The sequence below is a fragment of the Poecilia reticulata genome, linkage group LG21 (assembly GCF_000633615.1).
Source record: "Poecilia reticulata strain Guanapo linkage group LG21, Guppy_female_1.0+MT, whole genome shotgun sequence".
In the NCBI taxonomy this organism is placed as follows: domain Eukaryota; kingdom Metazoa; phylum Chordata; class Actinopteri; order Cyprinodontiformes; family Poeciliidae; genus Poecilia; species Poecilia reticulata.
The window spans coordinates 14,168,443-14,194,208 of NC_024351.1; the positions used below are offsets into that span (position 1 = coordinate 14,168,443).

Consider the following 25,766-nt stretch of genomic DNA (forward strand, 5'->3'; position numbering starts at 1 on the left):
ATGAGTAAAAATAAATCAAGGGAATTCAGATGAGTTACAATACGTTAACAAATAAAGCCGCACAAACATTTTCCTTTAGCGTATTTAATAAAGAAGCAATAACGATGAGAAGGAGTCACAGTTGGAAAAGCCAAACTAAATAAAGAACAAAGACAACAAATAAAAACCAGCACAATCCACAGGAAGACGGGTAGAATCTAAGTTGTTCATTATTTTGGCAGCACAGAGTCATTTGTAAGACACAGTGCAGATGGAGAAAGCACAGTTCTAGTCAGAACAACAACATGATAAAGTGCATGTCACAGAGACAGCACTGATTTGTAAGTGTGTGTCTGTATGCAACACACACTGACAGCTGTTTTACGTGACCAAGGGAGCGGCTAGGTGTTGGTGACGGATTAGCGCGGCGCCCCTTCCCGTCTCAACAGGGTCGTGCTGCTACAGATGTTCGATCTCCACCGCAGCTCATTAACATAGCAAACAGGTGCCTGCGAATGTGTGAGGGCTTGCACTTGTAACGCATGTGTGTGAGTGAAAGAAAAACAGCAAGGCTTGAAATTTACAACAAGTTAGTGGCAGTGGCAGCGACCGTAGCCAGCCTTTATTACGGTAATCCTCGGAGGGCAAACACTTGGCATTTGCTGCTTGATTCATCTGCGGTGTGAGTCACATAAACTTCAGCATGGCACGGCAATAAACACAATCAGCAAGCTCCCCGAGGTATCCCTGAGGTTGTTGATTCTTGCATATAAACTACGTAGAGGACAGACTGAGCCTCAACATTAGCTTTCTCACAGCTAGTTCATTCCCTTCTTTATCACCCTATTTGTTGGGATTCCTATCAGGCTACTGCCCTCTTCCCGGCTTCACCAGTATCCCCCATCTTCACCTTCATCATTACCGTTTTTCCAAGTGCATCCATGGGAGCCAAAGGGAGGAAAAAAAAAAAAAAACAGCAATAGATCCAACGCTTGGGGCGTTTTTAACCCACTGGGAATGTCGATGATCCTTTGATACGGAGTGAGTGAGTGAGCTGAGTGCACATTTGTGTCTCCTCTTTTTTGGTGGTTGCTATGAAGTCAGAATCCTAAATTATTTAACAATTTGTCTACAATGATAGTTTCCCAAGTAATAGATCACTAATGATAGAACAGAAACACCTTACAAGTTGTTGAGGGAATTTTAAATAGCAGCTGTGGAAGAGATTAGGATAAAGAATGACAGACAATCCTGTTTTATTCACTTAAAAATCCCAAATACATAAAAAAAAAAAATTAAATGTAAAAAGAAATGAAAATTGGAAGTGCAATTTGCATAAAATAGAAATTGTCTTAGCACTACTGCATAATTGCATATTTCCTGATGTCAGACATGGAAATATGTCTACCGTGATCTAAAAGATTGAACACAGCAGAAAGGAAAATGCTGCACAAATTATGCTGTATAACTTTCAGAGCCTGTGGATACATACTGTTAAACTAATCTATTCCTACATCTGCAAAGTGGACAAAAACAGAGGTGATAGATAAAGAGCAAATATACCTTAGATGCTTTTCAAGTTTGTCCACCTTGTCATGGAGTGATCCTGTGATTTCTGTCTCTGGTCTGTAAAGCAATAAAACAGGAAAAAAATGTTTCTAGTCAGTAAAATGGAGCACAAAATAAACAGTAGATTGCATAATAAAGATGTACACTATGAGTTTGTAAACCTCCATCGATTCCCTACCAAAAATACAACCCCATTGATGCTTTGGCTTGAGGCAAAGCATTCTGGACCAGGTTGGCCGGTTCCCCTACAGAGTACTGGCCATGATAAAATAAACCATGTGTAAATTTGTCTTTCTACCCCACCAATCAGAAACAAAATCTTGACAATTTTAACCCATTTCTCTGCTTTCTTCTTCTTAGCTCTGACTTTTAGCCCTCCACATCTACTTTTCCTGCAATTTATGTCCCTGATTCACTAATGTCTTGTTCATTCCTACGTTTTATTCTAGCCAAGAGGAAAGGCAAATTATGTACTTAGAAGATTTAGACTTAATTAGCCAGAGTCACAGATTAGAAAACCTGAGCTGGAGCAGCTAAGTAACGGTTTCTATCTTGGTTCACAAAGGTGCATCATTCTATGTAGGGCAAGGAGCTTAATAAGTTAGAAAAATCCCTCCCAGGAGAAAAGTTAAGTTTAGGCTGTTGCACGTACATGCCGGCCTCACAATTTCTTCTAATCTAAATGCCACAGAATATAAATCACTAAAGGAAAGTGAGCCATTTTCTCCACTATAAAAGCACTATAAAATGAATTAAAAGAACTGTATAGCAACACTATAACAAAACATTTTTGATCAATATTTATTCCACTACAGGTGAAATTCCAGTATAGCTGAAGTAATATAAAACATTAACATCTCAAAATATAATTGCTGTAAACGCTTAAAAACTGCTCTGCTTTACAGTATCTTCTTCTTTTGTCACCTAACCACTCATCTTTCTGAATAGTTAAACATAACAGAGGAAAAACTAAAATAGACAAAGGCTTTAATTCACTTAGTTTTTTTTTCATAGACTGCTAAGAATTTGAACTGTGCCAAGTGTGGTTCAAACTCAGGCATCTTGGCTGATTTGGTGACAAACGTTTGGTAATGCCAATAGGACGCAGCTATGATGTGTGATTCAGGACGAGTTTATATAAAAAATTGGCATACTGAATCATATTTAGACTGAGCTTCAAAATTTCAGCCAGTGCTCTTAGACTGAGTTGATGGTGATTCTTACCATTTGTGGTCCAACTTTTCTATTTTAACTAGATGGATTTGATTTAAAAATGCAAATTTTAACACCATTATTATTATGCGAGTTATCATTGAGGTAAGAGAGTCAATAATTGATGTGACAGCAAACTATAATTTTAACATTTGCAATGTTAAAATTATTAAAATTATTAATTCCTTTGAAAACTGCTTATTATGTTTTCTCAAGCTTCAATATATTTTATTGACATTTTATGTGACAGACTAAGACAAGGTAGTGTATAATTATGAAGAGGTGGGGAAATTATTATTTTTTTAAGGGTTGACAAAGAATACAGATGCAGAGAACCTGTATTCAGCTCTGCTGAGTTAAAACTATTAAATAAAAACCTAATAAAAAAACATGAAAGTTTATAGCTGTAATGTATCACAATGTGAGACAGTTTAAAGCCCTTAGTGGGGTCGGGAGGGTTGCTGGTGCCCATCTCCAGCTAACGTTCCGGGCGAGAGGCGGGGTTCACCCTGGACAGGTCGCCAGTCTGTCGCAGGGAAACACAGAGACACAGGACAAACAACCATGCATCCACACACTCACACCTAGGGACAATTTGGAGAGACCAATTAAATAATCCTTATTCATCAACAGGTCAAAGTGGATATTTGTAGCAAATCTGACAAAACTCTCCAAAGGGTTTTTCCAAATATTACACTCATGTATAGGACAACACCAAAACAAACCCTCCAGCCTAGCGGTTCTCAACGTGGGCGGTACGCCCCCTGGGGGGGCGTTCAGAGGACGGCAGGGGGCGTTGGCGAAAATTTTTACAAAAGGGGGGCGCTGGGATGACTTTGGGGGGCGTTCGGTCGAAGGTAAACTTTACACCTTATATGCACAACAATACCAGTTTAGACTTTGAGCAACTTGTAAAACTGTATTGTGCAACATTAAAACATGCTTGGCTGCAACGGTATTGATGGCAGCTCTTCTTCTCTTTAATGTTTGTAGCTTCTTGGCGCAGCTCCGTTCTCCTGCTACTGGTAGCTTCACCGCATCAGTTCAGCGTTACACTGGCTGATGACGTTGCAGTGATTCACTTTGTCTGGTGTCTGATTTTCAAATATTTCATGTTTTATTGAGGATTTTTGTACATACGTTTTGGCAGTTCTGGGATCATGTCAAAGCTGGAACTTATATTAAAAAGTGTTTTATTGTCCGTCTGGATGCTGCCCACTTCCATGGAAGGACAAAATCGCTCTTAAACATGTAATTACTAAAATCCTGATACCTTGACTTTGTATCCCTCTGAAAAATGAACCCATTTAAATAAGGAAATCCCTCCATGGGTGATACCACGATAGAGAGCGGTAACACCGGTGCTGTAAGTGGTCCGGTATGAAACGGGTGTGATAGAACAAGGGTACCACAGCACTTTTACATTTCAATAATCAGAATTGTTTCCATTGTTTGAAAAGGTTTATGTCAGTCTGCCTTTTCCTGATCGATATGCCCTGCACCTTAGGGGGTTAAAAAAAAAAAAAAAAAAGATGCGTACATTGCGCAAAACTCTGAAACAGGAGAAGCGGGACATAAAACGGAGCGACGAACTAGATATGAATTATGGCATAAAAACAGAGAATCCGACGCTGAACAGTGAAAAATCAACACATGATGTGGAACACATGACGATTAGGCGGCGCAGCAAGTGATGAGTGAAGATTACTGGTGGTGAGCGTCAATAAATGATAAAATAAATCTAGCAACAGGAAAGAAAGTGGACATGTAATAAACCAAGAGGACAATACTAATCAAAGAAAACTAAATGGAAATGAATGAAGAATAAAATGCAAGAATAAACTAAGAAACTAACTAAAGCAAATACAGAGGAATAAACTGGTATGGCAAGACCTTTTGAGCAATAATTAATACAGAGGACTGTATGGCATTAAAAGGGTCTGGAACTTTTGTTTTTCCACTGAAAGCTCTGGTTTGCACAATAAATGCCATATGGGTGAAATTTTATGGATGATTCTCTGATGTCCCATTCTCCTGAAGGCAGCACAGAGCTGCACCACCAGAAACCGACAGAACACTGAAGAGAAGAAGAGCTATGATTAATGTAGTTACAGTTTTAATGTTGCAGAGCTCAGTCGTTTTGCAAATAGATCAAAGTTTAAACTGGCATGTTGTACATCTTTTATCTGGTCATTTTGTGTAATATTTAACAACTAGAAAATGGCAAAGAATAAGAATATTTTTTCCACTCTGATTGGCTGCAGTTAGACCTACCAATTTTAAGTTGAATGTCCACTCATTGCATTTTTCGTAGACACCTGTGAACATAATTTCTATTCCCACGGCCTTTTTGTTCTCTGGGAAATTATTTTTGATGATAAATACAGAACAAGCATAGAAATCAAAACATCTATAATGACAGTAATATTAATAATAAAATAATAGTCAGTGCAAAGTAGCCTACAAATTCTTTGGTGGGGGGCAGTGAGGGACCTGGATAAAGGCTATGGGGGCGCTGGGCTGAAAAAGGTTGAGAAACACTGATTTAGACAAAGCAGTTACTTTTCATAAAAATAAATGCAATAAATTTGGTCAGATTAACACAATATTAAACACTGATTAAGAGAGACCCCTGCTCCAAACCAATTCTAGTGTCTCTTGTTTCAGTGCAGTCATTCCCTGTGGCGAGTGTGCAATAGAAAAGCATAAACTCCCAGCATGGAGTGCCACAGTGGAGCTAAAGTGAGACAGATGAAAAGAGCAAAATGTGCAGCTGTTGAAAGTTCAGGTTCCCGTCATGCAGCCGCCTGAGTACTGTCACAATGGTAATTTATTTCTACAATAAAGGCTGATTTTTTGAACAATTTCATTTGATTTCAGCTATTCAAGGAGTCCACATGTCCACTTTATCAATGATTTTCTCTCTTAAGACCACTCAGTCACTTTTAAATGTGCTGCAAACCCACACAGTCTCATGGGAAACTCACCAGGCCGGCCCTCGTGTCATATGCAATAAAATGCGCAACTGAAGAGGCGTACAGAGAAAAAGACTGAGCAATGGGAAAGGGTAGGAAATAATATTCGAACTGTAGCAGGGTTGACTGATGGCTCTTTGGAGTGCAAGTTGGACTTATAAGCGGGAAGAAGGAGGAAAATATAGGCTCAAAGGGAGGGGAAACAGAAACAGAGAGGGGTACTTGGGTTTATTTATAGGCCCAAGGAGAGCTGGGAGGCTGGAATGAAAGGAGAGATGGTGTGGGAATTGGGATTATTGTATTTTTGTGGAGAAGGCAGTGATCGACTTCTTTAGCATCCTGAAACCACGGCTAACAAAATCAAGATGAAGATCGATGCTGTCATTTTCAGAGCAGTAAATATCTGACCAGCTGTCTTTGAGCGTCGGTGTATGGTGATGTGTGTATGTCTGACCCATAGCCCCTTTGGGGAAGACACTCCAGAATGTCGTAACAGAGGCTGAGCTGGTCGTCTCTCTCGCAGCTGTAGATGCACTCCAGGGCTACCTCCATCAGCTGGTCTGGGTCTCCAACAATCTTCTGATGGCACTGAAGGAGACGACAAAGGTGTCTGCATGTCGATGTGCATCCATAATTAATTTACCTTAAAGCTAAAGCAACAGTCTACCCATCGTCTTTCTTTATAGCACATATATGTGCATGATTTGTACCTTCTGTGAAACACAAGAGGCCTGCCCATGCCAGTGGCTTATGGTTCATCATTTATAACGCGACCAAAAGCGCCGCCCCTGGCATAAACCAACCGCAGCATGTGTGTGAGTTGTGGGATACTTACGACAGGCTTAGAGTGCTGGAAAATGATGAGAGGGAGAGTGAGGTCTTGCTGGCCCAGGCTGACCAGGTAGTTTGCAAGCAGAGACTTGGCAGCGCCTTCGCTGTGTCCCTCACAGCGGTGCAAGAATGGCACCATCCACTGGAAGGCATCTCTCGCGTAGCCCTCAGGATTTGACTGTAAACAAAAAGAAACAGCAGAAAAAGATTTTATTCATTGGTTTTCTTTAATATAATGATGGGACAAAAATATACATAAGTTAAACATAAAAAAGTACGATTTGCTGATACAAATCAATGCACAACTTGTCTCGTTTTTTTTATATCGTCAGTCACCGATGATGGTTCTTTAAGATCAGGCTCCAATATTACACAATGCCCAGGATCAAATTTTCTGTTTTATTTTAATAAATAGTCAAAGTACAAACGAAACACTAAGATACAAAGTTAAGGCAGATGTTTGTACATGTCATGATTTGAATACATAACCTGCTGAATGGACAGAAAGTGACCGATAGCTGCATGAACAAATGTGACAGACAGAGAGACAGAGGGACAAACAGACGGCTTTATGAATGAATGATTGGATGTATGGACAGATAGACTGAAGGTTGAATGGATGGACAGATAGATAAAAGGATGGACATACAGATGAATATATGGTCAAACGGACAAACTGATGACTTGACAGATTAATTGATGGTTGGACAGTTGGAAAGACAGACAAACTGACAGATGGATGAACGGACAGATGTTTTTCCATCCTTCATAAAATGATGAAACCTAAAAATAAGCTTTGATCAAGTCCCATATTTTTCCCCTACTGTGTAGTAACCCTGTAAGACATCAGTTGGATGTCTCTGATCCTTTTCATGTTGGCGAAATATTTACAACAAATAAGATGTTTAAGATTGTGTGATGGAAAAGAATATGAGCATTTTAACACTGGTTTGCATGTATATCATGATTTCCATAGTTTTACTTTTCTGGACATAGTGGAGCACTTCAAAGAGCATTTACATAAAACATAGGGGTGCAATTAAACTTGAACTTAAACTGTAATTGCTGCAGCATGTGGGTAGTGCAATGGTGTGCAAACGTAGATGCTAAGCTCTTCAGAGAGCCTTGCGACAACCCTGACTCCCAATGTGCCGATGAGAACGTATTTGCAGAAAAAAATGAGATTCAAAAACAAAATTAGATCACAAACGCAAGCTTACACACCCACGCACGTTTTGCTTCACTGTGCTGTGTCTCTGAAAAGAAAGACATCAGACACCAGCAGAGAGGGAGATGTAATCTAGCCAGTTTGGTAAACAGTTACAAACACACACACACACTCGTACATCCGATGAGAGCCCAAAGGGAGTTCCAGTCAAACAGCATGTATTAGTGCAGTCAACAACATTTGCTGGCTGCCTGCCTGTGTGGCAGATCCCATTGCCAATGGTCCTTACAGGCTAAAGCTGGCAGTTATTAGCTACAATTTACAGGACAGCTCATATCATGTACTCCAAGGGGACTTGTAACTGTAGTACTTGCAATAGAATAGCTTTCATAGCTCTCTTGCTGTGGTTGGAAAGCAGGTTTGTATCATTAAATGTCAGGGATTTCAGGAATTTGTGGCCACCACTAAATATATTTTCAAAGTCAGAAACTTTTTCTTTTTCCATTGTGAACAATGAAGTCTAATTTAGATGATTTTAGAAGTTTATTAACATCGAATAGGTTTTTGTTCTCATTTTGAACTGCATAATATATTACGCTTTCATGTCAGCTGTAAGAACATGCGCGAAATCTCCTAGGATGATTTAGCGCAACCAAAACGAGAGTACCCGTTTTGAATCAAGGCTCCTTCATTATCAATCTAATCGCAAGAAAAAGAGAAATCCAGGCCTACTTTTCACTCTAAAGCATATTATTAAAAAAATAAATAAATTTTTAAAAAAAAGAGTCCCCACCAGGAAAAATGTCACTCACGTTTTTCATAAGCAGGCGCAGTTTGTCAATGTCGCTGAGCTGCTGCAAATCTTTAAGTGTCAGGCTGAGTTCACATGACGCCTCATACACCAGCGTTTCCATGGTGACCAAGTCATCAGCCAGGAGCTCCAGCCCCGGGATCTCCCGCTCCTTCCCCAGCCGTACCAGTGACAAGGAGCAATCCACCTGACAGGGACAAGAAATGAAAATGGAGAGGAAAGAGCAAAAGTAAAATGAATTTATGTGGTCAGAAAAGCATGAAATTAAACATTTTAATTTATGTGTAGATTAAGAATTGGTATAAAAATAAAACAGAGTCCTTCAAAATTCTTTTTAGGTTTAGAGTCAAAACTGTCTGTTCAAAGGCATGACAGAAAGTGTAATATTAATATGCATTCTTCATTCTGACACCCTTCAATAACATCCAGAGCAAGCAATTCCTTTCAGAAGTTTCCTCATTAGTAAATACAGTGCACTTGTGAATAACTTAATCTCTGTAATGTTCCAGCTGCTCTGTGAAGGCCTCTGAGAATGTTGGCGCACAAACAGCATCATAAAGAAATGGCAACACAGTAGACAGATTAGGGATAAAGTTGTAAAGATGTTTAAAATAGAGTTAGGATATAAAGCTTAGAAGATTTTAAAGAGCGCTGTTCAACCCAGAAACTGAAACAACTGCTGAAAGAAAGTCTCCATCCAAATCATGAAGTGTGGAGGAAAAGCTAATATCCCTTCTAGCAGAACCGGAGCTATTTTGCAAATAATAACAGGCAAAAAAAATTATTCTCTAGATATGCAGACGTGGTTAATATGCTAACAAGTACTTGCAGATAAATGCAGCAGATTGTGTCTTTGACAAGGTAATAATTTGTGGGAGAAGGAATAAAGGAATAGTAATAAAACAAATGGAGACATGCACAAAGTGTAAATGAGCTGTGATTAACCCCGTTTCTAGTGAAATTTCTCTCATCACACCCAGGCCTGATCATTGCCAGACCTCTAGAAAAAGGAAGAACCATAAACAGAACTACAAACAACAAAAAAGAACTAACATCTAAAGCCCTGCAGGGCTCACGCTTTTCATTTATAGTAAATGTTAATGTCCCAACAAAACCAATACCCTTGCTGATAAAAAAATACAAACCTGTTATGGCACAATCTGTACTAAGGGGAAATTGCCTATTTTCCAGAGACAGATTGGTTAGGACAGTGTTTTTGTGTACTGCATTTTTGATTTACTCAAGTTATCTTTACCTAAAAATAAAACGTGTTTTATGCAATACAAAATATTCAATGATCCAGCAAAAAAGACAAAGCTGTGAGATTTGCTGTGCTGCATTTCTTGGCACTGTATATCAGAGTACTTTTTGTCAAATGTGATAAATACTAGATGGAACTTTGGAATTCATTCATTAGTGCAGTCGCTGTACAACAATGCATTTCCATATACAGTTTTGTGTCTCTGCACAATGTCAGTCACAATTGGACAGTGACTATCGTGAATATAGAGGGTGTAGGTAGCAATGTGACAGGTCAATAAAAAGACACTCCTGAGGTTACTGAAGTAGGACACAGAAAAAGCAACGGTATTCCAGCCAATCCTAGACCAAATAAAACCCATCAGTCTTTGCTAATATCCAATCATTATTCGTTCCACAATAAAGCAGACGATTTGGGCTTCCTGCTACTCGGATCAATAGGATTCCATCCAAAAGAGCAACCGATCAATATTGGACCACCTATACACTGGCAGCATGCCCGACCAATCGATGTGCACCTACCTGTGGATGTCGGCCAATCAATAGCAGATGCCACTGGGCCTCTGGGTGATGATTGCTTTCTCCATTCCTTTAAAGCAGAGCCTCTTTGGCCAAGCGTCTTACACACGGACATAAGCACACTCGCATGCTACAGCCTACAGCTTATTTCAGCATATTTCTACTTAACAAGTAATTTCATATATTTCTTTGCTTGAATGTACATTCTTGCAAACAAACAGAGGCATCAGAAGAAACCCAACCGGCTTGACTCAGAGCTGAACTGACTGGATGCAGAAAGAGAGAGAGGGTTATTGATCGAAATGTGTGAAGAGATCCTCCAGAGAGGGATTTCCCTATCTCATTGTTGACAGGTGAGATTTCAAAATAAGCATCTAGGTTTAAAATTGATTTTTTTAAATTTTCTTTTAATGAGACACTAGACACAGTGAAAGATTGACCGGAGTCGTCTCTGGTAGGAAGGAGCGTAGATTAGCAATGCTGCACACTGACTGCCAGCTGGGTGAAAGACAAACTTATTGATTTGGAAATACTTTCTCTCACTAAACTAAGGTGCAGCGGACACACAGCCGTGTGTTTTTAAAATAACGCAGAAAAGATATTTGTTTCAATAACATAATCTTGTCTACACCGGATGGATTTAAGAAGTGTTCATCTACACAAACCAGCTGAATTACGTCTAAATGAAAGGATCAATCTTCTTAAAAATTGATTTGTGAAAGATTTAAGTTCTTTTACTTAAGTGAACCCTTGCTGCATACATTATTGAAAGAAAAATGATCCGACTAAATTATTATTATTATCATCATCAACATCACCACTACTACAATGGGATTCAATTTAAAAAGCAAGAACTAACAATCCATTTAATCAAGCAGTTTATCATAACAGCTTCATAGTCCTAATTACATCTGGACATAGTTTATCAATCTCCTAATCTTCTCCGGGATACATTTTCAAGTCTTGGTCAGAGTATGTCAGTAAAATGGCCAGATTTCTGAATGTCTACTATGCCACACTAGCTAAATGCAGGCGTAGTAGTTAATTAACTTGTTTTTAATCAGCTTGTTTATTATCAGTGCAAGTCTATAAACAGTACAAAGGCCAAATGAAAAATATTTGATACAGTAAGTCCCTGATAACTGTGTCTATATTGTTTAGTTAGAATGCTAATGCCAGAGCAATTAATGGTATAGATTTAACTACAAAATTAATATATTATTAAATCTGAATAAAAATTGTTTCATTATTTAGTTTTAAATTTAAAAAAATGAATCATGTTATGCATTTCTCACAAAATTCTCATTCGACACGATACTTCCATCAACTCATAAGCATCTCCCAATCAGCCTATGCCTAAATCTAGCATTTTAATTATGACCCCATCTCCGCATCTGTTATCTTTATTGATTAAGTATAATTATGTATCTTCAGTCTCTCTCTATTATCTCCCTTTCGTAAGTTCTCTATGATCCTCCAGCTCAATTAAAGCCTCCTTTTTCTCTCATCCTTTTCCAATCTTAGTCTTTTCTTTCAAACGTGGGTCTCTCATATTCTCTTCAACTCTGCTCAATTTCTGACCCACTGGTCTTCTTCTCTTCCCCTCCCACTTTCTAATAGAAGTCTTCAGCAGTCACTATAGCTGGCCTCTCTTTGAACTCCCTGCCTGGCCATCTGCTTTCCCTGTAAACCAGCAGCCCCCTTTCTCATTTCTGTTTTTCAAAAGGCATCCCCTTATTTTGGGCCATTTTGTTGCAAGTGCAACCACCACTTGTTTTTAATATAATTTCTTTCCACCTCTTCAACCCCATATAAGTGGTAATTTTCTTCACACACAGCTCTTTCCATAAGATTGCTTTCTTTTTTTCTATCGAAGCATCTGTCGGCGTTGGCCTCTCTTCACTTTGTGTTTGTAATGCGCTAACCTGGTGGGAAATGCTGCATTGGCCCTGCACTTATCTGCGTTTTTTCCTTTCTTGTTTTACACTCTCATGTTATGCTTTTGAAGCTTGTTCCTCTATATGAGTCATGTTGTCAATTCCCCCCACCCCCCTTCAGCATCTCGGTAGCCATCTCTCTATGACTGCTTCACAACACTCCAGCTTCCCCTGATGTCACTCCTATTTAATCAAGCCCCACTTTCTCTACACTAAATCATTCTCCCAAGCATCAACAGCAGCCAGATCATGATGGGGAAAAAAATGCATCGCCTTGCAAAAGCATGTAAACTTTTCACATTCCTCTAAGAATGAGGTGAAAGATCATTTTCCAGCAGGACAACTCTAAATATCCAGCAAGAGCTGGATCTATCTAATTGGGTCAATTAGATAGAACCAATCAAAGTGCAAACCTAATTCCAACTGAAATTTTAATTAGATGTTAGAGTGAAAGATAACTATGGTCAGGTAGAGTGGTACATTCATTGTGTTAATGGAAAAAAAAAGCATGAATGATAAAAATGACTGCTGATTGCAGAAGCTATTATCAATGTAATATTCAACAATAATATTGTGATTTCATGTCTTTCCTACTATCATGCAGCTCTAGTTCGTAGATATACTAAACTAGTAGAAATATACCACAAAGGAAAGAGAGGCAAGAAGACTTGCTTCTGTAATTAAAATAAAATTGATTAATGAGAATTATTTTGGTGTATAAAAACAAATGCATGTCACACTTTAGGTTTCTATTTGAAAAAAAAAAAAAACAGAGAAACTTCGCATTATTTTATGAAGTATTTGGTGTTGCTATGCGACATGAAACCTTTATGAAACAAAGATTTCTGGTGTATCTGAAAAAGTTCAAATGGTATGAATACAAAGGAATTAAAATACCTGATTTTTTAGGATCTATGTCATTTCAGCACGTGTGAGAAAAAGTGTGAAGGCGCAGAAGAGGAGCGAGGCGAGTCCCAAGAGACTCCTGGAGTAATGTGTTAAGGAGCAAGAGGAGATGAGTTCTAATTAAAAAGAAACAAGGGAAAGAATGAAAGGGAAAGCTGGTGTGATTCCTTGAGATTAACAAAGCCTACGATTTTTTTTTCCAGATCCTCTAAGTCTCCCTCTCTCTAGTGCATGATGAAAGCAACAATTCCCCAGGTCTCACAAAAAATGAGCAATGGACCCCCAAATCTCTATTCCTCCATCCTCCTTGAGCTGAAGGAAAGGAATGAAATAGAGAAATGAAGGGGAACAATATGACTTCTGCCTAGTTAGTCCTTTCACAAAGATAAAGAGAGTGCTCTGACATCTTTGATCCATCACTGTGAAGGAGGTGAAAAGGGGAGAGGGTTGCAGTTTAGATGGTGTGGGTGGAGACAGTGGGCAGCTCCAGCGTTTATATCCCATTACTCCTCTAAACAAGTCCTATCAAGTCCTATTTTACAGCCCCGGCATCAGAGCGCAGATGACAGAAGCTTTGGTTTCTCTTCATTAAAAGTCCATATGGCCAATATGATAATAACTGTCACAGACAGGATCAAAGTGACCTTGACTGATGGAGGTTGGCAACATCTCTTCTGCATTATGAATCCACGCTCATCACACTTTTCTGCCCTCAATTATCTAAAAGTAGTGTGCAACAGCAATTATCTTTCCAATAGCCAGGCTTCCATTAATTGCTTTCTGCTGCTGCCCTGCTGTAAGTCACAATAAAGCTGAGGGAACCTGAAAAAAGTAATCAACGGGGTGCATAAGATGTTTCACGTTAATGGGAGAAAATACCTGCGGTCTGAGCTGATTTCATTCCCGGCAAGGGACAAGAAAATGTTTTCAAACTGAAAGTGAGAACAACGGGAAATTAAATACTTCAATTGTTGGACGTTCAAAGCTAAATGCCCTTTTGGCAAAGAGTTTTACACTCACTACTGTAGATGTCTGTTTGAACAAAAGAGTTTCTGGTTTCCATCTACAGATGAACGAAAGTGCTAAGAGGTGGCTATACTTGTGCCAATTAGGTCGAAATGTTACATATGCTAAATATGAAATGTGGAAATATGCAATAAGCATGTAGATATGAGCACAATATAAAGTAAACAGAAAATACATACCTTTGTACCCAATTGTATAACCTTGGGCCATAACAATGATCTTAAGAAATCAATTTCTGTTTCAAGATGGCCTCATATTTCACTTTAGAATATTTCAGCATACACAAGCACTGCAAGGTACAAAACTATTCCAAATCATCATCTCTCCATCATTGTGCTCAACAGTGTTATTTGGGGATCTGCTGTTTTATCCAATGTTCATACCTGTCTGGAGGTGGAGTCGATGTCCTGGGCTCTGCTCCGGTACCAGTCGGATAGAAGTTCAATGGACGGTGTGGCTGTACGAAATCTTTGCAACTCTGGAGAATCCTCATATAGGAAACCGTCATCATCAAACAAGCTTTGGTCCAGAACCGCTCTAGATCATTAAAAGGGGAGTTTTTAATTTAAATGTAAATCATTAATTCCAGTCAAATTAGTTACTGACTAAAAGGGTATTCACAAGAATCTAACTTTTTTTCTTTTACTTGACTGGCCAATCAAAAGCTCATGAAAACTTGCCTAGTGTCAGCAGACAACAGAAAGGTTGAATGGATTACAGGAAATCGTTTAGTTTTATCCATTTGAGCTTTGCCTATCATGTCCATTTTTGTAATGTTGCCCACATCTACTATGGAATATGCTGAGTTTAGAAACGAAAACACTGCTGTTAACATTTCACACACTGATGAGGTAAGTGTGCATGACATTGTAAAGAAGTCAAACATTAGCATTTAGAGTTGATACCAAAAAAATAAAATATCTCCTCATCTCAAGAATGAAGATAAAGCATTATTGGAGGAAAGAATACCAGCATAAAAACATGTTATTTTTATTACCTAAACAAAAATGAAACGCCAGGACAGATTTCCAAATAGATGATAATCTACATTGCCTCTCTACACCAAGGAGTAATAAAACCGTGCCTGAAAAGTACAATTGTAAATGAAGCTGCCTCCCTCGTAATAGACAGCAAATGGCACAAATTGGCAGCACAACAGGACTCAGCATTAGTCTGATATGGCTCTATTTAACATTTGGATAATAGGATGTCATGTTTTGTTTCACATAATGATGCCAGCACAAGCATCTGGCCTTTATGGAACAGGAATTATCACAATTTTGCAATGTGGATGGGAGGCTTTTTGTTAATATATGGGCAGATCATATAATTACACATTAAACCCTATGGTCTGAATGTTGGAGTTTAATATGTTTAAATGTGAAAGGCTAAAAATCAGTTAGGGCTAATGTAAAGTATTTACCTGCACTCCTCTGCCTCACACCAGTCCATCTCTCTGTGTCTCTGCTCCTCCCAAGGGATCAACGCCAACTCCCCTCTTTCATCCGTACTGTAACAGAAAAAAGGATTAGGGAACAGCATCCACGAATGCAAATTTCAAATTACATAACTGAACAAACTAGCTTATCAGGACAACCATATAGCACCTGCAGTGCTGTGAAAAAGCATGTGGAATCTTAAAGGTTTCTTCTGTTTTTGACAGCCTGAATAAATAAAAAAAATAAAAATAAAAAAAACGCAGCTTATGACTCATTAGTTCATTTATTAAGGTAAAAAGGTTTTCCAAAACAAACCAGGACCTAAGTGGAAAAAATAACTGCCAACTTTAATGCAGTCTAAATCAACTGGTTAAATATGTTTTTTTGGTTCAGTTGCACTAACCACACTCATACCCGATTACTGGTAGACATGTGAAACTGTCAACTATACTGCCAAAACATTGGATCATAGCAGCTACAACAACTTCAACTCTTCAGAGAAGGTGTAGGATTGTGTTAATGATTCTTTAACCTTACACGCCGCAGCTGATGAGTCCCAAAAAAGGAAATTCTCATGCAAAAAGCATAAAAATGCCTACGCACAAAGACTTCCATGGTGAAGAAAAGTGCATTTCTTTCTGTTATCTACTCCTCTGTGGACAGAGAAAATATGTACTGTGGCTGTAAACTCCAAGAGATAGTGCAGCTACAAATCATCTTCGGTGCCGTTAAAGGCCGAGTGCACACGCGCTGCAGCGGTTTTATTAGCACTGCTATAAATTCTATCCAATCACAAAAATACATGAGAAGAAAGTAGCAGGTGTGATTTATGTTGACTTGAAAAAAATTAGTGTCAGAGATTTATAACAACACTGCAGCGCAAACTCATCCAAATTTGGAGAAGGGACCAAACCTAACATTGCATTTATTAAGGACTTAATAAACTTCAGCAAATTCATTCTGTTTTACTTACTACCTGGTCTTTTTTCTTCATTAACGACAACTCTGTTCGAGCGAGCAGAGTAAATATTGGTGAGCAGGGTCAGATATCAATAAGAGGAATAAATCATTCTGCATCCACAGCTCTGATCTACTTCACATCCAGGGAGCAGGGCGGCAGGGGTGAGGAGAGGATGCAAGGCATTTTTAACTCTTTGGGTTTGCTGCGAAAACAATTTCAAACTACAAGTAAACTTTTTTGACATCAATGCTCCTCAAAGTCCCCACAAAAAACCTGATCGATATTACAGAAGAATACTATATTCACCCTCCCTCCCCTTGTTTCAATGAAGCAAGACTTCAGTATATAGAGTGAGCCCCAGACAGATGGTGTGAGCGCGCTCCGTCTGCTGCAGTGTGGGAGTGAGTGCTGAAGGAGCAGCAGTTGGTGCTCACAAGCTGAGGGAAATGGAAAACTGGCCCACAGCGGCAGCTCCATGATGGATGCCCACTGCAGAGCCACAACCGCCTGACCTCCATACAAACTCAAGACATGCCTAATATAAAAAAAAAGAAAGAAAGGCTGCACAGAACTGTGCGTGTGCGTGACTAGGCATGCGTGTAGATGGAAACCAGGACAATTACTCCTGCGTAGTAAAAGTCATGACTTCAGAAGACCTTTTCCTTTTATATATGTATATAAATGTTTCTTTGTTAAAAATGTGTTTGTCTACTGTTTACTGTAGCAGCCTCATACAGTCTTTAAGCACAAATGTCCTATGCAATAAAAACAAGGTCAGACGATCCCGACATGGGACAAAACACACTAGACAATTGCAATTGTTGATACTAAAATGATTCAACTAGCCTATCGTCTATATTTTGCTTGAACTTGAATTTCATCACATTACAATGTAGTTTAAATGCATTTTATGAGACAGATCAATATAGCAATTCCATTCAGAATTATGAAGTGAAAGGACAAAAATTCATCTTACATTATTACTTTTTTAATAAATATCTAAAATGTTTGTCATGCACGTCGATATGTTGTAGTGCCAAATGTTACTGCAGTTAAAGCGCCACGCTCTGCACATATAGACTGATATTTTTTCCATGTTATTTGTCGCAAAAAGTTCAAGTTCAGTCAGCCTGGATGTCCATCGTTTTTTGGGTGCACAGATTCTGAACAAGATTTAGCCTTAAACTTTGACTGGACCATTCTAACACATTTAGGCTTTGATCTAAACCATTTCATGTCTTGGAAGGTGAATGATCTGCTTAAGTATCAACATTGTTACAGCCTCAAACAGATTGTATTCCTTGAGAGTTGTGTATTTAGCTTTATCCATCTTCCCCGAGCATCTGCCCCAAACATGATTGCTATGATTCAAAAGTGTACTTTTGTTCTTATATGACCAGAACACCTTCTTCTTAAACATGTTTGCTATGTCCCCTACATGGGTTGTGGCACTCTGTAAATGAGACTTCTTAGAATTTTCTTTTCAGTAAACGATAGCTTTTAATTGTAATTTCTTGTAAACTGAAGCAAACTTTACACAAGTTAATCCAGTTAAGCGTGTCTTTTTAACATATTTGTCTGTCCTCTGGTGCACCATTTAAAGCCTAGTGTCACTAATTTGGCTTTTAAAATGGATAGTGATTTTTGGTTTGACAGTAAAGCGAGAGCAGTGGTGAAATCCGGCTTTCTGCTGCTGAGGCAACTGGCCAAAATTAAACCAATCCTGTCAAAAGATGATTTGGAAACAGTAATCCATGCTTTTATTGCAATTTTGTTGGATTATTGTAACTGGCTGTGCCTTGGTGATAGCCAGTCATCCTTGTCACGTCTTTAACTGGTGCAAAATGCACCCAGCTTTTAGATGGTACATTGAGAAGGGAGCATATTATTCCTGCTTTATTCTCTCTACAATGGCTGCCTGTCAATTTTAGAGTTAATTTTATTTTATTTTTTATTTGTTTTTAAAGCCTTAAGTGGTGTTATCCCACACCACCTCTCTGAGTTGCTGCACTTGCACACCCTGTCTTCATCTCATTGCCATAATAAAATAGACAGGTCTCTTCAACCGATATTTTTAAATGTAGTCTAAAGAATCAGCTTTTTGGTTTTGACTATGATCATGTATGAAATGTTAATTTTATTAGGATTGTATTGATTTGTTGACATTTATTTTCTGTAATGAAAGTATGCATTTTAATTTGTGTACTTTATCGTGTTTTATATTTTTATTTTTCCACATTTTATCCTTAGCACTTTGGCTTGTGCTTGCAGTTTTAAAAATAAAGTTGGCTTCCTTTATAATATCAACTTGTTTCTGCAATATAGAATCGAGTGTTCCTGACAGAAGTTACCATTTCTACCTTTACTTTGATTTACACTTATTTCAGTGCAGTGTAAAGCAATGAGTTTTTTTAAGTAGCGGGGCAAATTAATATGAAACCACACTCTCAAAAAAGTGCTTAGCAAAGCCGACAGTTCTGCAGGGGTCTGGCAAACAATATGCTAATAAATAGCCCATGATGTGGCCAGGTTGTTTTAATAATGACCAACCAACAAGCAGAGCAAATCACAGCTTCAAACAAGTCTATTGAGAGTTGATCTGTACATCCCACTACTTAAGATAAATAGACAATAAGAATTAAGGTAACCATGATTTCTTATTAAAGCACACAAGAGTCACATAATTAAAAGAAATAAAAATTATTTTCAGGTACTTAGTTGCAAGCCCAATAGTGTAACCATTCATAAAAGTAATGATACGAACCAAAGACGATGCTAATAAAAGTACCTCCTATGAGCCACACAATAGATTAAAAAGAGAGAACAGAGGAATCTTTTTTTTTTGTTACAGAAGGTATACCTGTTTTATCTTTTTCCTTCTTGGAATAAACTTTTTAAAACTTTAAAGCAAAGTGATAAATTTTTAAAGTAAAGGATTACCATTCCAGCAGCAGATACGATAATGTGCCCTGATAGAACACACAGTCTCTGACAAGATTTTTAATGCCCCAGATTAATTACAATAAGTAAAGAAATTCTCCTTTTGCAGCAAGTTAATTTGTCACCGCTGCAAACTTGGAACAACTATTAAAATTAGCTTGATGCTAAATGAGTTATTGTTACATTTTAATTTCTAAAAATAATTGTAGGTACTTTTCCATTGTAAATAAAAAAATATATATATAGTACTATTTCTGAAATAACTTGAAGCTGACAAAATGCAAAGAGCATCTCTTGTTGTCTAATCCATATTGAAAACGAATCAAACTTTGCTTTTATTAATTCATCAAGTTGGATAATTTGGATAATTAAACTCGTGAGAAACATAATATAGGGCTCCCCTAAGCAGAATTTACTACTGGAAAGCAAAACATCCACATTCACTTTACCAAACATCAATGTAAAACTTAAACAAATACTGTATGTTGGGGGTGGGGGGTCGGGGGAGGGGGACACAAAAAAAAAAACACTCTATGCCCATATCATATCTGGCTAGAACCTGAGGGGTGTTTCATAAAAAGAAGTCATGATCTTGCTCTTGGGTTTTTATGTCAGACATGTATTTTAAATCATTTGTATCATGATGTATGTGAGCCTCTGTTTACGTCTCACCAGGCCTCGGGCAGCAGAACGGCATATTCGTGGGGAGAGGTGGTTTCTGGAAAGTTGTAGAGGATAGCCAGCCTGTGCTGCAGGAGTTCTTCTCCATGATACGTGAACAGAATAGTCAGAGCCTGAACATTGCTCTCCTACAAACAAACATGAGAAAACATCAACTGTAGTCCCTACAGTTTAGTTTTATTTCAAATGAAACTGAAAATTCAGATAATTTTTTTTTTAAGGTGATGAATGCAGCTATAATAAGACATCATGAGAACAAACTTTGAAGAAATTGAGACGCTCATGTTACCCTGGCATAGTTTCTTGCAGACAGAACAATATTTTGACTCCGGAACTTCTTGAAGAACTCTGCATCATATTTCTGTTCAGCTGCATGAGGCCCACCAAGTATCTCCTGGAAAAAAGGGAGGGTGGAGCAGAGAGAAGTAGAGATGAAAAACTGACAAAAAGGTTCACTAAAACAAATTTGAGAAGTTGAAGGGTTATCTTTCCAGAATAAGTGTTGCAAACCAAACTAAAGATGGGAGGGACAGAGAAAGAAGCAGATGAGAATGTGAAGAAATGCAGTAAAGGAGAGTCAACAGACATGCTATTTGACTTTGTAGCTTAGAGCTGCTTTGGGCAAATCTTTGGAACTTGTGTGTGTGTGCGTGGGGGTGTGCGTGTGTGTGTATGTGTGCATATGTCAGGAAGGAACATTTGTTGTTCTGGCCTTTGGTTAGAGGGATTTATCTGTGGGTATAAAATCTCTGCAGCATCTTTCATGCTTGAATATGCGTGTGCGTTGAAGAGCATGTCAAAATGTGTGTGTGTGATGGATAGCCTTTGAATGGGTCGTACTCAGACAGAGTCACCCCGAGTTGGGATGATGAAAACCCTAATATCATATTCATAGATGGCCAGAGAAAATGGATTGGGGCGAAAGGCATCTGACGAGTCCTGCCGTTACCATGACAATGTCCGAGTAAAGTAAGGGACGTCACCCTGTCAGAGCTGAATAGGCAGCGGGGCAAAGAAAATCTCATCTCCCCTTGCATGGGGGGAAAGCAAAGCCTTGTTCATTTGTGATTTATTGTGGATGAGCAGGGTGTGCATGTTAACATCCTTCAAACTGAATATAAAAATCCCCCCCCACCCCCCCAGCACTTGGCTGCAAGAGTCAAGCTCCACTTCAGACGTGTGTCTATTGAGCTGAAGTGCTTCTATAGCCAGTCTATCAGTAATGTATGATGTGTTAGAGCACGAAGGATCTGCCACTTCTTCAGTCTTCCATTCATATACTTAAAAATCCTCTCACATCCATATCTTCTTTAGTTGTTTTTATATTTCTGAAGAGATTAGTGGGGTTAAGAGAAAGTATCCATGCAGGATAGATGAGAAAATCCTCTGCGCGTTGTAGGGATTTGATATAAAAGCAAAAAGCATTAGTTTGCTGGTGGGAAAACATCTAAGCCATAAAGAATGTTTAAGAAAACATTAAAGCCGTTTGTGTTCCACATAAACACAAGTGAAAATATTGGAGGCATTAGAATCCCTTTTACTTAATGCAACTTTAATTAAAATTAATAGCACTTCTAAGTCCTTCTCTTTGTATTAATTGCCACAGATTCAAGCTGGACTCTTAGGATAAGAACAGGATGCGAGTTTGGAAAACATCCATTCAGACTCCACAGGGCCTGCAGACTAAAGGCTGAATAATCAATGCACAACTGGAAACAGACTCCATTAGGGGTTTATAGAGACCTTGTCACACAAGATCATGCAACAGCATGATATTTCTCAAAGTGATGCCTGGCTTGCAAAACCCTGCTGTCAGAATGACTTTCTCTTCATAAAAGTGTGTATTATAATTAAGAGTCTCAATATAAAAGTTTGAGCTGAATCCTTTTAAAGGCTCGTGTTAGAGTTAGAAAGAGGAAGAGTTAAAAAACTGGAATCAATTACTTCAGTTCTGTCAGGAGGAACTGGTCCAAATTCCAACAACCTGTTGGAAGATGCTTTTTGAAGGAAACCCAAAACATTTGACCCAAGTCATACAATACAGAACATGTATAAACTAACTATTAATTTGATTCTATCCATTTGTATTTTGTTGAATAAGTTGCCAAATTTCTCTGTATCCAGCTTGGAAAATGTGTGTTTTTCTTTACGCTTTGAACCAAATCTTATTTTGTTGAAATTATTGACATTTTGAAATGCCACGGCTGCATTTAAGAGATCATGAGCATTTACTTAGCAGTATAATCTCACTGAACTGTTCAGTGGCAGGTTTCTTGTTACCTCGTACGTCGCCAGTCGGTCCAGGTAGCAGAGCAGTTTCAGTCGACTACGACACAGCTCCTTCTGCTCCAGGGTCAACCTGAATATTAAAAAAAATAACCAAAAGGCATGTCAGTAAAATCCAGACACTTAATTAAAGACCTCAACTCTGACACAAGGTCTTGGCCAGTAATGTTACCCACAGTGAGACTGGATGTCTGCCTTAGTCTGTTCACTGCAATAAGACACAAATTAACTGGAAATTGACTCATCTGAGGACACCCACAGGGACATATTGAACTTTTGACTAGACTGCCCTCCAAACTAATCATTTTCTAAGCCAGCTAAATCAACTTCCTTAGACCACAAAAACCTATTCGGTCATTTACAGGATTCCGTCAATAAGGTGAGTGATTATCCTACAAGAATCAAATCAATGTCCAATATCATTTAATCACAGCTATAAATAAAGTGAATGACTGCAAACATTAAAGATCCAGGCAATCTCTGTGAAAGATCTGGTCTGCCCCTTGAAAATCAGTCTCGGATCAACAAGCACTGGACCTGACCTCTCATCCTTCGTTTTAATCCTTAATCCCTAATTACCGAGGGTAATATCAAGTTTTATCGTGGTGTCTCTGCAAAGACTAACAAAGATTAACACTGGCTCAAAACACCCTCTGGCACATCAAAGAGTGCTGGCTTGGATCTCGCACTACTGGTAATTACTTTGCTCTGTTTTCTCAGAGCAATGTTAAGAAGAAAAAAAATGGAGTGAGGAGATGAATGGCAAAAGGGTAAGGAAGAGGGATGAGGAGAGATGTAGAAAAAATATATTACTGTTCTCTTGAGGATGTGACTGATCATTGCTCGAAACAATAAAAGAAATACAGAGAACTTCTGACAGTGAGCAAATAGCTCATATTGTGGGAAGTTTCTACATTTTGGTGACAAATTGCCACCTGTATCACTGCAGAAGTGCCTGAATGTTCAGATTGATTCCACCTCCCATTTAATCTATGCTATTAAAATTAAAACATGCTCAGAAAGTTGCTTTATTTTAATTATTTAAGTATGACACATTCATTAATGGGATACTTCATGCATCTATCCATCCATCCATCAATTTTCTTCCGCTTATCCAGGGTCGGGTCGCGGGGGCAGCAGCTTCAGAAGGGAGGCCCAGACTTCCCTCTCCCCAGCCACTTCTTCCAGCTCCTCCGGGTGAATCCCAAGGCATTCCCAGGCCAGCCGAGAGACGTAATCCCTCCATGCATCTATTTTTGCTAATTTGATGATTATGGCTATTAGCTAATGAAGACCCAACAAGTAGAATATTACATAAGCCCAACAAAATAAAAGGCTTTTAAAACAAATATCAACTAACTGAAGAGCAAGTCCATGTACTGTAGATGATCTCAGTTGGTGGACGCTACAAGCCATTAGCTGTGAAGCAGGAACCCCTAGTTACTTAAGATCAGGACTTGACTGTTCTGATATTGTTTGGTGTAGTTTTGTGGTGCTAGAGACAGGCACCACAAAATGTATTATTTGAAAATGAGACCACATTTTCAAATAATCCAAATTCAGTATCTCAGTAAAGCTGGTCAGCAGAAGGAAGCATAATGTGGTTGGCAGCTGCACTGACTGAACTTTATAAAAGCACAGTGAACCGACACGACTTCACAACTCATCACTGAGTGTGGAAACTTCACACTAGTCCTTAGGCAACTTAGGTTCTGTGTCTCTTCACTCTTCCTCTGCAGCATGCAGAGGAAGAGTGAAGAGACGCAGGATCTATGAGTGATTTCCAAAAAAAAAAAGTTAAATTGACTTTCATCTGAAAAGAGGACCAGTATAAATAGTAAAACCAGTGTTATTTTACTTCAATTGCACTTTTCGCTCACACTTAGCTTACCATTTCTACGTTTCTTTGGAAATATCCTTTTCTCTTAACCTGTCTGTGGAGGGTGGTAACGACTGTCTGTTGGACAACTCTTAAGCCTGCAGTCTTCTCCATTATTGCATAGGCCATTGCATGGCCATGACATGAAAGTTCTGAATTTCATTTTTTTTTCTTCTTTAAGTGTCAATATTCAAACTTTCAGAAAAAAATAAATCGTGGATTTTCATTGGCTGAAAGCTACAAACAAAATACACAAAAATGACAGGATTATGTCACTGTCTGAATGAAGTTTCTAGTTGCAATTCTGCAATGTTGTTCAACTAAGAGGCAATATAAACAAAGTTCTGCAGTTCAGTGGTGAATACAATAAAGGGAAACGTGGTAATTCACTGCAGAGTGTAGGAGAGGATCTACACCTTTAAAAGGGTTTGTAGTCTATTTTTCTGAATTGTTCTTGTGAAAAGACTGAACGAATCAAATCTGTGACATTTTAAACTGTAATTCAAGCTGTCTGTCGCAAAACTGTGTGTATGACTGTGTGTTTATATGAAGTACACAGCCTGCATTCAACTAGTCTTGCACAGGCAGACAAACATAGTCCAACACTGCAGAAAGGAGGAAATTAGACTCCTAGCTGAAGCGTAAATCTGATCTACGAAGAACACAAACACCTTGCAGCAGACTACATTCTTTTATCTTCACCCGTGTCCGCCAATTTCTCATTTCTCTGTATATGATGTGAATGTTAAATTCTTCTCCAAACATGTTGCACAGATTCTACTAAAAGGATTCTATTAAAAGAGTGGATTTCATTTAATCAAAATGCTCAATATCCATCAAGACTTTTAAAACATCCATCTGTACTTTCTTGCCAAAGATTGCCGAGGTTTAGGAATAATGACATTTTATTTCACAGTTTGGACACGTGGTAGGATCAAAGATGCATTCTGTCTGATGGTCTACGGTTTGATGCACAAGGCGCCGTGACTTACTCAAGAGCAGATGTGATCGATACCAAGCCATTTCTGTAATGGTTGTGTAGTTAAAAAGAAATTAAGAGAATTATTATGTGACTCACAGGCCTCAGCCGCAGGCCTGCCGTCAACATGGCTGGTTCCATTAGGGGTGCACACAAACACACACAAACACATTTTGGGGACACATGTCAGCTCCCTAGGAAACATGACGACTCAAAGACAGATAAGAGAGAAAAAAATCCATGTTTTAAGAAGTAAATTCACTAACGACTCGATGCAATGGCCTACTTCATGGTTATAAATGATCGATTTTATTTTTTTTACACCCTCCTAAAACCCTGCGCTCATCTTCCATCTTTTATTTATCGGCACAACTACAAGTCTGCATTAAAGCTCCGGTTTATTACATA

At 38.6% G+C, this 25,766-nt stretch overlaps 1 protein-coding gene across 1 annotated transcript in view; it reads right to left on the minus strand.

Annotated features, from left to right (window-relative positions):
• The window catches only part of nbas (NBAS subunit of NRZ tethering complex), a 161,942-nt gene that overhangs the window by 104,606 nt on the left and 31,570 nt on the right, over nt 1-25,766 (minus strand). Inside the window, exons 19-27 of the mRNA XM_008398001.1 lie at nt 22,495-22,573; nt 20,504-20,608; nt 20,206-20,342; nt 15,617-15,703; nt 14,577-14,730; nt 8,547-8,732; nt 6,571-6,744; nt 6,190-6,323; nt 1,543-1,605 (exon numbers count right to left, since the gene is read on the minus strand). Coding sequence (XP_008396223.1) covers nt 1,543-1,605; nt 6,190-6,323; nt 6,571-6,744; nt 8,547-8,732; nt 14,577-14,730; nt 15,617-15,703; nt 20,206-20,342; nt 20,504-20,608; nt 22,495-22,573 — 1,119 coding nt within the window. The remainder of the gene's footprint in view (nt 1-1,542; nt 1,606-6,189; nt 6,324-6,570; nt 6,745-8,546; nt 8,733-14,576; nt 14,731-15,616; nt 15,704-20,205; nt 20,343-20,503; nt 20,609-22,494; nt 22,574-25,766) is intronic.